General features: G+C 38.9%; 2 protein-coding genes across 5 annotated transcripts in view; one reads left to right on the top strand and one right to left on the bottom strand.

Annotated features, from left to right (window-relative positions):
- LOC122398334 (TBC1 domain family member 1) overlaps positions 1 to 7,582 on the top strand; it is a 38,673-nt gene extending 31,091 nt beyond the window's left edge. For all 3 annotated transcript variants that reach the window (XM_043398084.1, XM_043398085.1, XM_043398083.1), the window contains exons 2-15: positions 170 to 316; positions 393 to 572; positions 652 to 951; positions 1,024 to 1,228; positions 1,543 to 1,659; positions 1,754 to 1,970; positions 2,283 to 2,600; positions 2,732 to 3,009; positions 3,091 to 3,252; positions 3,347 to 3,663; positions 3,725 to 3,977; positions 4,065 to 4,183; positions 4,272 to 4,496; positions 4,581 to 7,582. In XM_043398084.1, the coding sequence (XP_043254019.1) occupies positions 191 to 316; positions 393 to 572; positions 652 to 951; positions 1,024 to 1,228; positions 1,543 to 1,659; positions 1,754 to 1,970; positions 2,283 to 2,600; positions 2,732 to 3,009; positions 3,091 to 3,252; positions 3,347 to 3,663; positions 3,725 to 3,977; positions 4,065 to 4,183; positions 4,272 to 4,496; positions 4,581 to 5,501 (3,738 nt within the window). In that variant the 5' untranslated portion in view covers positions 170 to 190 and the 3' untranslated portion in view covers positions 5,502 to 7,582. The remainder of the gene's footprint in view (positions 1 to 169; positions 317 to 392; positions 573 to 651; positions 952 to 1,023; positions 1,229 to 1,542; positions 1,660 to 1,753; positions 1,971 to 2,282; positions 2,601 to 2,731; positions 3,010 to 3,090; positions 3,253 to 3,346; positions 3,664 to 3,724; positions 3,978 to 4,064; positions 4,184 to 4,271; positions 4,497 to 4,580) is intronic.
- A 195-nt stretch (positions 7,583 to 7,777) lies between these two features.
- Positions 7,778 to 13,278, bottom strand: LOC122398349 (U4/U6.U5 tri-snRNP-associated protein 1). Of its 2 annotated transcripts, XM_043398112.1 has the most exons (11): positions 12,972 to 13,278; positions 12,163 to 12,611; positions 11,962 to 12,090; positions 11,466 to 11,882; positions 11,248 to 11,389; positions 10,893 to 11,167; positions 10,729 to 10,816; positions 10,453 to 10,651; positions 9,315 to 9,501; positions 9,078 to 9,232; positions 7,778 to 8,993 (listed from the first exon to the last, which is right to left on the bottom strand). In XM_043398112.1, the coding sequence occupies exons 1-11, from the start codon at positions 13,132 to 13,134 to the stop codon at positions 8,966 to 8,968; spliced, it is 2,232 nt and encodes a 743-aa protein (XP_043254047.1). In that variant the 5' UTR covers positions 13,135 to 13,278; the 3' UTR covers positions 7,778 to 8,965. The 2 variants fall into 2 exon arrangements, 1 of the variants encoding a protein (XP_043254047.1); XR_006259181.1 differs by lacking the exons at positions 7,778 to 8,993; positions 9,078 to 9,232 and adding an exon at positions 10,173 to 10,291 and having other exon boundaries at positions 9,373 to 9,501.
- Between the last annotated feature and the right edge of the window lies 1 nt (position 13,279).

Here is a 13,279-nt window from a genome sequence, read left to right as displayed (position 1 = left end):
TGAGTTGTACTTTATCATCGAGTGCAACGACTTCGATCGCGAACGGGTGAATTTCGAATGTATGATTAGAATTTCTAGTCGCGTGACGAAGATTAATTTGCGGTTGTTTCGATACAACGACACGTTGCGCACGAGATGGTAATTTAATGCTTTTTTTCTTTGTCCGCAGGTTCAGCAATACCTAAGAGACATGAAGGAACATTCAGCCTCGTCCCGATTCGAAGGCAGGGATGTACCTCAAAGATCGCAAAGCAGCGCAGCCAGCTTGATGTCCTTAGGTGCTGACATCTCTCCAAGTTCTTCCCATTTCTTCGAGGTGGTTCTTTATTCCGATATTCGAAACGTAGATCAAGGCCATCGGGGGTACTGATCCCTCCACTTTTTATTTTCAGGTGCTTTACGTAGGAAAAATCAGAGTGTCGCATCCAAAAGTATCAGAGTCCTTTATCGACGATGCGCTCATCAGGTTTCGCGTTCACGGTCTCGAGAAATCGAGATCGTCGTCGAGCAATCTCGCCGAGTATCAGCGCCAATCGCTTTTAACGTCTTCCAATAACAGAAGAAACAGCGCGGTAAGTTACTTGGATCCTCTTTTATTTTTTGTTACGATGTCCAGTTTTCGTGGAATTTCATAATCGAAATTCCTTCCAGGAATCAACGGGCAGCGCGAGCGAGACAGGAAGCATAGAAAATGTGTCGGGAAGCGGGATCATATCGCCGATTAATTCGTTGGGTGTGCCGCCCACGCTCATGGGCTCCGTCGAAACCTTTCCAAAGAGTGTCAGTTTCGCGGAAAAGGACGAGGAGGAGAATCGAGACACGAGGAACAACAACGCTATGCAAGTGCCAGAAGTTATGAGAAACCGGGCATCGTCCACGGGCAGCGTCCTGAGCGCTAGAAGGGATTCCATGAAAACCGGCGACGAACACAATCGCACGATGCTCTTCCAGGTGGGGGAATTATTCGATTTTCCTCGCGAAAAGCATTCCTAAAACGTATCCTGATCTAACGTCGAATTTCAGGTAGGCCGTCATGATTTGAGATTGATCAGTCCGGATAGGAAGCAGGTGCTTCTTCACAAGCAACTGAGAGACGTGGCCAGTTGCGTCCACGGCATCAAGAACCCGGAGCACTTTGGCTTTATTTGCAGGGAGATTAATATAGAGGGGTTCATCGGCTATGTGTTCAAGTGTCAATCGGGATCCGTGGCGGATGACCTTGTCACTGGTGAGACACCGATATTATTGTACTTGCTCGAAAATCGCAACGCTATAGAGAAAATGTAGAATATGTCAGGTATAAGATGTAGAAGAGATAAGGAACAATAAAATTAATACCGGTGTCATCAACTGGAATGTAAAGTAATAAAAATTAACACAGCGTGGATTATACTCTTCTGAATTATAAGGGTAAAATACAATTGAGATTCTGTATCGCGAACGTTGATGAGTTGGGTTTACGCCGCACGATAAATACAAGAGACGAAAACAGTTATCGATAAAGTATTTAATTGGGAAACAATATGAATTGATCTGTTTCAGCTATTTCGCAAGCGTTCGTCGGGACCGGCGACGTAATAAGGAAGGAAAGGTATTCCGTGTTTTCGTGCGAGCACTGCCCTATGTATTGGTACAACAAATTGTGTCAGGAGATCGAAGGTAAATTTACCCCTCCGCCGTGAGCAATTTTTATTTGTAAGGAAATTGCGAGTCGGCGAATATAATGAGTTCGCGTGTCACGTTCGGATTGTAGGACAGAACGACAGAAGGACGCAGAACATAATTTTCTCACGAATGGAACTGTTGCCGGAGGACGAGCAGGAGATTGTCGTTAGCAAGTACAAAAGCGCCGAGTCCGCTGGCGGCACTGGGACGACTTTACGCGAACAGAATCAGTTTTTAATGAGGCTGCTGCGCGTTCATTGCGAGGCGAAGCAAGCCAGGCATGTTCACGATACGGCTGAGAATAGGTATGATTATTTCTCGCGAAGAAACAATACTCTTGACATCTTTATGCAGTAATGCGTGAAAAATGACCAATAAAAAGTTACAGTACGCGAAACTTTATGCACCAGTGCTGTGAATAAATTGATCATTATCTTTAATTATTCAACTTGGGAAATAATATCAAGTTAAAATGTTAAACTGTACCTTTCAACGCCTTTGGTAGAATAGTATTAATGACAACCACTTGTATTTTATGGGAGGAAAGAAAACAGTTTTGGATTTTACGATTTCTCTGTAGGCGTTTTAAATTCACTGCGAAACGTGGTGTGTTGCAGGAGTGAATTTCTCAACCAGTACTTAAGCGTGGGCGTCGGTAGCACAATATTCATGAAAGCGAAACGCTCGCTTACAAATAGTTTTGATAATCTGATGAAGAGAAAGGGTTCGCGGGACGACCTTGGTCTTGTCTCGCATTTAAGAGACTCGAGCCACCTAAATACTGTGATAAAAAGTGCTAGCCAAAGCCCTGATATTTCGCGGCAACCGTCTATGGCGGATATTTCTTCGGAATCTAGTAGACCGAGGTCATTGAGAGTTTCACCCGAGCAACAATTGACTGTGAACACTGGACCAAAGAGTTCTATGATGGACATGTATGTAAATTTTTTTTTGTAACGTAGCGCAGAAGATTAGAGAAATAGATTTCACATCCAAAGTAACTAGTGTTGACAAATGTAAAGAAATTTCACGCGCATCATTCAGAAAACCTTTTTTCTTCTTGCAGTTTCTTGAAGGTAGGGAATTCACCAAAAATGTCGCCGACCGAAGCGGATGGAAACAATTCGATGCAGTCCAACAGTTCATGGAGGCAAGCTATATTGAATCGAGTCGTGACTCCTAACAAAGATCACGACAAAGAGAACGATAAGTCAGGAAACATGAAGACTCCTCAGACGACACCGAAGCGCAGGACGAGACAGGAGTTAAGGGATCTTTGGAAGAAAGCGATCAATCAACAAGTAATACTGATAAGAATGGAGAAGGAAAATGCAAGGCTCAGGGGTAATATATTTTTCAATATTTTCTAAGTTAAAAGAAAAGCGAATACCTCGATTGATATAATAAAAAAATATTCTACCTCAGTGCGCCAAGAAGAAGCGACTGTTAAGAGAATAAAATTGGAATATGACGAACTTAGCAGTTGTGCTCGCGAATTAGTGGAAGTATGGGATCTTTTGGTCAGTAAAGAGTCGAGGGTCTCCACAAAATGTGATAATCAAATGCTTTTACATGCTATTAAGCAAGGTAAATAGTTTTCACTCAAGCTATTATGGATGAGTTAAAATTAACAGAGATAAATACGTTAGAATACTTTCTGACACATTGTAATTTGACACAGGTGTACCTAAAGGGAAAAGAGGAGAAGTATGGCAATTCTTAGCCGAACAGTTTTGCTTGAAGCAACCGCCCATAGACACACGCGATTTCCCTAACTACAATACACCGTACGACTTGCTCTTAAAGCAACTTACGTCCCAACAACACGCGATACTGATCGATCTGGGACGAACGTTTCCAAATCATCCGTATTTCAGTTCAGCATTAGGGCCTGGACAATTAGCATTATTCAATTTACTAAAAGCTTACTCGCTTTTGGATCACGAAGTCGGTTATTGTCAAGGACTCAGTTTCGTTGCTGGAGTTCTTTTATTGCATGTAAGTATCAGCGTTGACTGTTTTTAAAAGCAAAATACAATTTCGTACTGTTTTTAATCAGATGTCCGAAGATTTGGCGTTCTTCCTCCTGCGGCACCTAATGTTTCGAAGAGGCCTAAGGAAACTGTATCTTCCCGACATGGCGGCGTTACAGTTGTACTTGTATCAATTGTCTAGATTGCTGCACGATAGGTTACCAGCGATTTATAATCATTTTGACAAACACGATGTGTCTCCCACGCTGTACGCCGCCCCATGGCTGTTGACTTTATTTGCGAGTCAATTTCCACTGGGTTTTGTAACCAGAGTTTTTGGTAAATTCACATTCTTTTAGTGTGTACATTCAGTTCCTGAAATATTCACATATATTTATGAAATACGTATAATATCCATTGTTACAGATTTACTTTTCCTGGAAAGCACAGAGGTACTTTTCCGCGTATCGATGGCGTTACTAGAGGATCATCAAGATCAGTTATTGTCCTGCGACAGTTTCGAAGAGATCATGGAATACCTCAAAGTAAGGAGAGAACTATGAAGCCTTCGTAATTACATATTGTTGTAAAATTTTGTTCTCAAAATTGATCGTACTTGTTGCATAATTTTAGACGCGTGTACCAGCCGTGGACAGAGAGATTCTGGACCGTGTCATGAAACGCGTGTTTTATCCGGATCAAGAAATTACTAAACAATTAAATGAGTACAGAGTGGAGTACCAAGTATTGCAGGAAGAGATGATGTCTGTAAAGCCGCAAATAGAAAATATGGAGAAGCTGAAGGTGATCAATAAACAGCTGACGCAAGAAGTCGCGCAACTTAGCGAGCAACTCGAAGTAAGATGCCAACAAATAAGTTTCGTTTCTCTAGTTCTTGTCAGTCACTTGTAAAATTAAACGAACAATCTGACGCGTTTGCAGATCACCATGAGCAACTTGCATCGTCTGGAAACGGCGCGATCGGTGCAGCAGTCGACTCTCCTTAAGCTCGAATCTCAAAATCGCAGCCTAGAGGTAACCGTTTCGACGTTGGGCGCGTTTGTTCAACAATTGTCCGACACGCGTCCGGACATCGAGTTTCCGGGCGACATTCGTCGAATAATCGCGCAATTGAGCCTCGCCGAGAAACGGAGAAGCGTGACCGGTAGATCTTATCCTCTAAAAGTAATCGAGGACAACAACAAGTTCGCGATGATAAAGAGCAACTCCACGGGTAGAGATTCTCATAATTTCATGAAGAACAACAATATCGCGGTGGATACGCCGTATCCTTTGAAATCGACGTTGAGTCAACCGAATTTGGCTACCAAGCTCGAAAGGGTCTCGTCGTTCTTCTCGAATTCGCACAATCATATACAGAAACAACGGGCACAATTGGCCGCGCTTAGGAACGAGTATTCGACCGAGCAAATCGTCAGGAACGACGAGAACGATCCGAAAACGGTGAACATAGACATTCAGATCACCGACACGATGAACTCGATCGACGAGCAAGCCGTGCAAAACGATAATAACTTAAAGATCCAAGCGGTCAACTTGGAGAAGTCGATCTCGTTACCGTTGAACAATCGAATGAAATTGAAGTCGTCGAAATCGGCGTACGAGCTGGGATCGGTAAAAAAGGTACCGACCACCAAGCTGGAAGCCACGAACGACGACGACGGTACGAATCTATTGGGCACCATGCACCCATTGGACACTTGTAGCGACGTGAACTTCCGATACGGTGGAACGACGAAGTTGAAGTCGATAAAACCGGCGAGGCTTCCAAGCCCGAATGGCCAAGAGGATGTCGCGAACAAGAATGCTCAAAGCCAAAACGTAGAAACATTGAACAGATAACAATTGCTTATGATGTTGCGTTCAAGGAGGATACCTTGGAGAAAGACCACCCTTAGGAAAGTATACCCGAAAAACTAGCAGTGAACTTGTTACCGTACATTCGATCGGTTCACCTTCCGCGTGTTTCATACTGCGTTACACTCTTGTACACACTTTTGATACGATGATCGATTTTCATTTTTTAACGAACGTCTGTTTGCCTAGCGGATTGTCGATCGAAACGCCCCCGGGACCCGCACTTCCCTTTTACGATACTTATACCAATGATTTTAATACCTTAATACGAGTGGAGGATTAGAGAGAATGAGAAAACAGAGTCAATTTATAACATATACGTATATATATTTCTTAGATTGTTGCATATAGAATGTCGAGCCGCGTGAGGGAAGACTTTATACTTCTGTAACTTTGTTATACGTTAACACTTTTACTAGAACCAAGCGCCAACAGATTTTACGTACTTTTCCCAACGAGATGCAAGCGCATTTACTACATCGTTTAAACAATCTGACTTTCTAGATGCGTCGAATTCCTCGAACTCGTTTTTGGTTGAACAAGTTTCATTCTTGAATATTTTCTTGGTTAGGGATGATTTCGTTATTTGAAAATATCAGTAATGTTATTTAAAAGTTTACAAGTACTAGGATTCGTTTGGTACATCATGGTAGCCAACGTGTTGCGAAGGGGAAGACTTGAGGCGGGAATTTCTTCTCAAACGACACTCTCGTTACATATGTAAATCCTAGATCTATATAGATCGCATGGGTATGGTCGTAGAGTACCTGCTTACAACGTTGTTGAACCAGGTCGAAATCAAAAAGTGTATAAAATTTTGTATTATTAACCTTTACTATGGAAACGTACTTACTATTACCTTACACGAATTTTAAGGTTCAAAATACATTTATAATACAACATATCACCCTAATCGTTTCTCCACAAGGCTATTTTTATATTTATGTACTGAATCGACGTAGCATTGAGTTACCAACCATAACTGACTGTAAGGATAATCTTACAATTATACCTTACTGAAAGAATGGTCAAATACATACGTTATAAAAACACTTGTGGTGAATTGGAATAATATGATTTATTATGAATGCATTTTTAACTTCGAAATTTGTGTAAGATAATGGTACAGGGTAATTCCAGATTTTAATCGCAAAAATTTTTATTATAAATTATACTCCGTATGTGTAATCTGACGCGTATCAAATTCGATTAAACCAATCGTCCTGGATGGCGGTTTCTGATCGTTAATTGTGCCTTCAACAAATGCTGAATTGAATTTTCTGTTGCCTCGAATGCATCGTGTCCAAGATTAGAACAATTTCACTTCGATCGATAAATAATCCACGTGTAACAATGACTTTATCAACAAAACAAATAGTACTCGAGCGAGTAAGTATTGCGCTTTAAATTGGTACGTAACAAGTACTAATTGTTAGCACAATTATTCAGTGGTGATGTAATAACTTTATGAAATCGAAATACCTGACATTTCATATGCAACAACCTAATAGAGAAAACTGATGAATCGTCGGATCAGTTGAATACCTTTAGTGTATGCATATATGTGACAGAGATTAGGAGAAATAATTAGGGATGAAGCCGTGAGATAAGTTAGTACCTACTAAAAAATATTTATCTATTTCGCATAGTTTATGTTAATTTTGACTTGTAGGAGAGAATAGGGAACATTTACACGAATATAATATATACATATATACTTGTTAACTGTGAGAAATTTGTTTGAACCGGCAGTAACGCGTGAAAATATTGGATTCCGTTTAAGTTGTGAGATAATAGAATTTTTATAAATAATTGTAAAGTGTGTATACAATTTATCGAAGATTATTCATTAACGTGTTACCGGCGCAAACGAAATTTCTTAGAGTCTAACAAACACAGTCATATCCGTAAGTTAAAATAAGTATCAGAATGTATAGTAGGTTGTGTGCAAAAATAATAGGAATTTGTTTAAGAAATAAACATTAAGTGAAGAATAAATGCTGTTTGTTAGATATATTTTCTGTTGTTATCGTACAATTATCTGACGTTTTTATTCGTTGACAAAACGGGCAATTTTAGAGATTAACAAGTCAATTTTACTTTTTTGACGGCCTTAAAAAATTGTTCGAAAAATGTTATTCTAGAACGTAACGTACTTCGAACCTAACAAAAGAAAATATATTACCGCTTCGTCCAGATTGTTTCTAAACTAAAATATTTGGAAACTAACTAGAGAAGAAGTTTCTATTACTTTTGCCCGAACCGTCGAGAGAAGTGCCAAACTTTCCAAAAATAAAGAATTGTGAATAGCAAGTAGAGAAAAGTAAGTCTTCTAAATGATTGTCATAAAATGTGTAACTATATCGCGTATAATTGGGGAAACGCGTATTTATAAAATATAATTTATAGGCTCTTGTGCACTGTATAAGATTCGTGGAATCAAGTATTACTATTTTTGCACAAAGTAAAGCCTTGTGATATCAGGGACATATTTAATGCCATTCAGCATTCTAACAGTAACGAAAACGTTACCATTTTTCCCTACGCGTGATCGCGATACCGATAAATTGTAAAAATACTCAACAATGTTGGTAACGAATGTTATGAAACATTTCATTGACAACTGATCGCAAAATGTTTCATTTGACGAGACAAAAAAAAAATATTTTCAATTCACATTACCCGCTTCATGCTAATTAATGATACGAAAATGAATGTTCAGCAGATGTTTATATAGTGATCGTTAGAAACAATAAAATATTTTGTAGTATTTAAATTTGTATATTTCGAGTCGTGATTCGTATGGATAGATTTTAAAAGTTAATTACGATCGAGAATATGGAAGTAAAGGTGTAACTGTCGTGTTAAAATATTTGTAGCCTTTTACGAACATGTTACATCTCTTAGCATAGATGTAGTCATGGACGTCGTTTGTTCTTTTTAATTTTATCGTAATAGCAGTAAATGTACTTCCTTAAAGTAAGAAAATATTTTGAATAAGTATACAATCATAAAAGAAAGAAAAAAAAAAAATGACAAAATATGAATTTGTACTACTTTGTATATATATATATATATATATATCGAGGAAATTTAAACAATTTTCTCAGACAACCGTACTGAAAATTTTATATCTAACTTACGCATAGTATGAGTAATATTCGGGCCATATCGAGCATAAAAATTAAACTGAAATTTCTATCGGTAGTATAGCATTTTTGGAGGTTGAGTTGAACAAGAAACGGAGATGCGTGAAAATGACCAACCTCTTTCATAAATTCACAAATGTTATTTTATTATTCTGTATGGGTATTAACAAATCAGAACATGTGCAATTGTTTTATTTCTCGTACGAGTAACTCACTGTTCCGTTTGACAAAGTGCTGATAAGAGGTTTTCTTCTGTCTGTATATTATATACAACTTTCATTAAAGTCAGCTTTAAAATCTTTAATGCTTTGACTTCGATATACTAGTCCTGGAAAAAAAAAAGAATAACATTGACTTTTACGTGACAATAACTTCAACTACCATTTGTTGCGATAATAAAAATATTGCTTACGTTTGCATTTGCTTGCTACCACTGAGCACTATGTACGGAGACTGAGTTTCTTTTTGCTTCGCCTGCAATAAATTAAGCGTACCTAGGGGAGTGTCCGTGGAGGACATACGTTTCATTAAAACTTCCTGTTCAGCTTTCTTCATTCGCTTTTCGACCTGGAAAAGTTCACGAAATTTATTTAAATGGAACTTACGAAGGCAGTTGAATTGGTGCATACAAAGTCCAAACAAAAGATACCTTGTTCTTTCCCGGACCTTTCCCATGGAATTTGTGCGAAAGATACCGGAACGCTTCCTTCGCGCTCAGAACGTGTCCATCGTCATCGATGTACTCTAACTTTACGTTCGGTTTAAAGCCATCTTTCTCTTTAAATTCAGAGGTTGGACCATTGAAACGATCTCTTCTGCCGAATTTATCGTCGTCTCTGAAAACGAAAAAAAAAAACGTGGATGAAATCATCGATTCGGTACACGGGTCGGATAAAATAGACACTGTCTTTAGCTATAGAAATTTATAGCAGCCCATGGAATTCGGTGTTTCGAAATTTACGTTACCGTGAATATTTAATATCCGTAACTATGTAATATTCGACAGCAGACGATTGCGTTTTCAAGATACATTACATTATGCGATTAGATCAACACGAATCTAAACAAGCCAATATAACTATCACCGTTACATATGTTATTATTTCCCCTGAGAAAGATGAGAAAGAAAGATATCTAACACGGTATATATCCGTAAATATTAAAAAAACAAGTTTCAACTAAAATTAATATGGAGGATTCTTATCCTAAGAGTCTTATACCATATTCCATACATTGAAACATGCAAGATAATGCCCCTGGCTCTATTGTTGACCTCCAGATTAAGTTCATGTACATGTTTCATACATTACCGAGTAATACGTATTTTAAAGCGTTCGATTATTTTTAGACCACTCTTGGAGACACAGAAATTATATTAAAGATACGTAGCGCATAGAAAAGTTTCTTACTGATTAAATGAAATGTGATTTCGATCCACACTGGACTTGTCTAGAACGTTTGTAGGTATCTCGCTTGGCAACAGTAGAATCGCATAACATAAACATACCTCAATAAATCCTCTTTCTCAGGCCTTTGATCATCTCCGACAAAGTAGTTAACTCTTGTAGCGGTAGCGGATCGTCCATTTCCAAGCACCGAAACACGGGCTCTATTTAAGACTGTTAACTAACAGTTTGAAATTCACTAGTGACTGTTCTAACAAAATTCGCATGGAATGCATTCGGTACAAGAATATTTCCTATGCACGTTCGCGATCAGAGTAAGTTTCTCGCGAACGCGTGTAAGAAAGTTTCTTGTATCGAATGGTAGTTATGCTCGATACATACCCGTAAGTTTTATCCTCTATCGAGTAGTTTTGAGCCTGTAAGTGAGCAAAACGCGATGCAGACGGTCGACTACTGTCTTCCTTTTGTAAATAACCTTTGCTCATAGCGAGCTTTAATGCTCCGCTAACGCCATGACCAAGGGAAGGCTCCGCGTCTAGAATTGCGGCTTCCAATGCTACTGGCTCCGATGTGCTCTCGTCTGTCCAAAAAGTACCACGGGTTACGAATTAAAATATTCAATTAGAACCATAATTTCGGTACACGAGTATAAGATACCTAATTGCACTGTATTCCACGCGCCGCGACCATCGTCTTCTTCCTCATTTACCGGTGGTTCCTCCTTCACTCCATCGATCTCGAAGTCCTATAATTTTAATCGAGAAATAACGTAGAGAATTCTATTTGAGAAAGAGAAACAATAATAAGAGAACGTTCGATACCATAAGTTCCTGGCCATTTTCCTCTCTATTTCCAGCAAGACCATAGGTAGGAATGTCTCCCAAAGTTCTGCAAAATTCTGCAGTAGCATTAAGGACGATATTCCCAGACTGACTATCCTCCGAACCTGACGGCTCGTGTTTTATAGTTTCAACAACTTGTTCTATAGTCGACAATTGCGATTCTTTCAAACGTTGAGCTTTCTTCAATGCTAGTTGCAATTCTAGTTCCTTATCGTCTTCTTCTAATTTTATTCCGCTGAGGTCCTCGGCGGGAGCTTGATTAGAGGACAGCAAATAGTTTGTTTATAAAATGTTAAAGCTTCGAGAAATGAATTATTAAAAATATACAAAATACCTCCCAAGTCATCTACGTCCAAATTATCATTTTCTTTCACGTCTTCAGGTCGTTTGCTTCTCCTACTTCCTAGATCTCGAAGATAATCGTTACCTTCGGGAATCAGATCGTCTGCCTTTAGTTTCTTCCTGATCTTTCGAACCTGTAACAAAAAATACGAACATAGATCGTTTATGAAAGTTGTTGAAACGTTACAGTTACGTTTTAAAGAAATTTACCTTCTTCTTTGGTTTCTTGAACGTTGCAAGTTCCTCCTCGTTGAAATATTCGCTAGCTAATTTTGGCTCCGCTAACTGTAACGATTCTAATCGCTTATTTGCCAAACGTTGTTTAACGTGATCAAGTTTAGACTGTCTGGCATCTTTCATATTGATTCCTAATACGAAATTATCTCTTTTCTGGCCCTCAATTTCTTCGTCGTACTTCTCCAAGATAGTGTTTTTCGAAAAACCAAACTCGTCAAAATTATCGTCATCGTACGCATCGTAACCAGGCTTTTTAGCTTTATTTAATATATTGCGTTGGTAACGTTCCTCGTCTGTTATGTTTACATTTACGAGTACATCGCCGCTCTCGTCCAATACTTGCTGGTCTTTTAGAGTTAAAATAACTATTTTTCCTTCTTCAAACTTGTCCTATAAATAATTAAATAAACTCGTGTACAATCCGAATATCATGTATAATGTTAAAAAAACGTTAGCAACATTTACTTACAATATTATGCTCTACTTTCAGACCCTTTAAGTTCTTCTCTGTATAAGCTGTATTTCGAGCAGTATGTATTTCTTCCTTAACCAGATTTCCAATTCCAAATTCCTCATCCAGCTGATCCAACATCTTTGCCTAACAAAGATACATAACATTAGAACATTCGAACTTCCTATTATTTAATACAATCCTTAGGAATGCAGTTACCCTTTCTTCCGCCTTTTTCTTTTCCTCATCCAAACGTCTGTTTTTCTCGATCCAAGCTTTAGTATCATCATCAGAGTCGCATTCAGCCAAACTTTTTACTTTGGACAGATTGGCTTCAATTTGCCTTTTCTGTTTCTGAGTGCCAATTTTTTCCTTCAACTTTTGTGTCCTCAGTTTCTCATTAACATCGGGAGCAGGCTTGTGATAGAACTCTCCCAAATCATCTTTGATCTTATTAGGATCGTCTTTAGAAGTACTGTCAACTTCCAATGGCTTTAAACCTAATTTTGCTCGTAACTTATTTGTCTCTTCGATGGATAGAGAGGTCTGTGCGGCGCCACCTTTGGCTGGCGATGGGCTACGTTGCTTGGAAATTTCAGGAGGTGGAGGTGTAGATGGATGCGAAGACTTAGAGATTTTTGGCGGAGGAGGAGCATTAACTATTTCGACTGAAATGAAACAAAAACAGCATTAACTGATACTAAGTACAGTATGTTCATCATAGGAAATGCTTATGTACCTATGCAAGATATAAATATTATTTGCTTCGATTCCCTCCGTAATTATTTAATCTTGTACTTGAGACTGCAAGACCGCGTTTCCGTAGATGTGATACAATATACGTATTTCCGAAACCAGAGACGTAACAACGAAGCGAAATCGAAAGGGCGGCTCAACGAACCGTTCGTGAACGATTACGGTAGCCTAATCCTAAGAGAGCGAACAATTTGCAAGAAACCGCGCAACACCGAGTATGCCACCGTACAATATATCTCTAATACTTTAAATAGAATGAATCAGATAATAACCATCGCTGTCATAATCCTTGCGCTCTTTTCTTCTATGCTTTTTATGGTGCCTGTGCTTTTCCGTTTTCTCGCGTTCAGGCGTATAACTTCGTGATCGGCTACGGTGACGCTTCTTCTTTGCGTCCCGGTTCTTCTCGGTTTTATGACGTTTGTTCGAACCCATTTTTTACCTTTTCGGACTTAAAAATCGACCAACTACGATACCCCGTCTCGTCAAAGCTTTTCTAAACTGCGGAATATTCAACGGCGATACCCAAAAGACGTGCCTTTCCGCAATCCACCATCTTTTCGACGCGTACTGTGACGCC

Source organism: Colletes gigas, unplaced genomic scaffold, assembly GCF_013123115.1.
Source record: "Colletes gigas isolate AHSC1104 unplaced genomic scaffold, ASM1312311v1 Colletes_gigas_Sc00011, whole genome shotgun sequence".
In the NCBI taxonomy this organism is placed as follows: Eukaryota; Metazoa; Arthropoda; class Insecta; order Hymenoptera; family Colletidae; genus Colletes; species Colletes gigas.
This window is presented reverse-complemented; position numbering and strand designations above follow the sequence as displayed.

Coding starts and splice junctions, on each gene's coding strand:
- LOC122398349 (XM_043398112.1), bottom strand. CDS start 13,134: ATGGGTTCGAACAAACGTCATAAAACCGAGAAGAACCGGGACGCAAAG. Junction 11,883..11,961: donor TGAAAGTAGAGCATAATATT/GTAAGTAAATGT, acceptor AATTATTTATAG/GACAAGTTTGAAGAAGGAAA. Junction 9,233..9,314: donor AAGGTCCGGGAAAGAACAAG/GTATCTTTTGTT, acceptor GAACTTTTCCAG/GTCGAAAAGCGAATGAAGAA.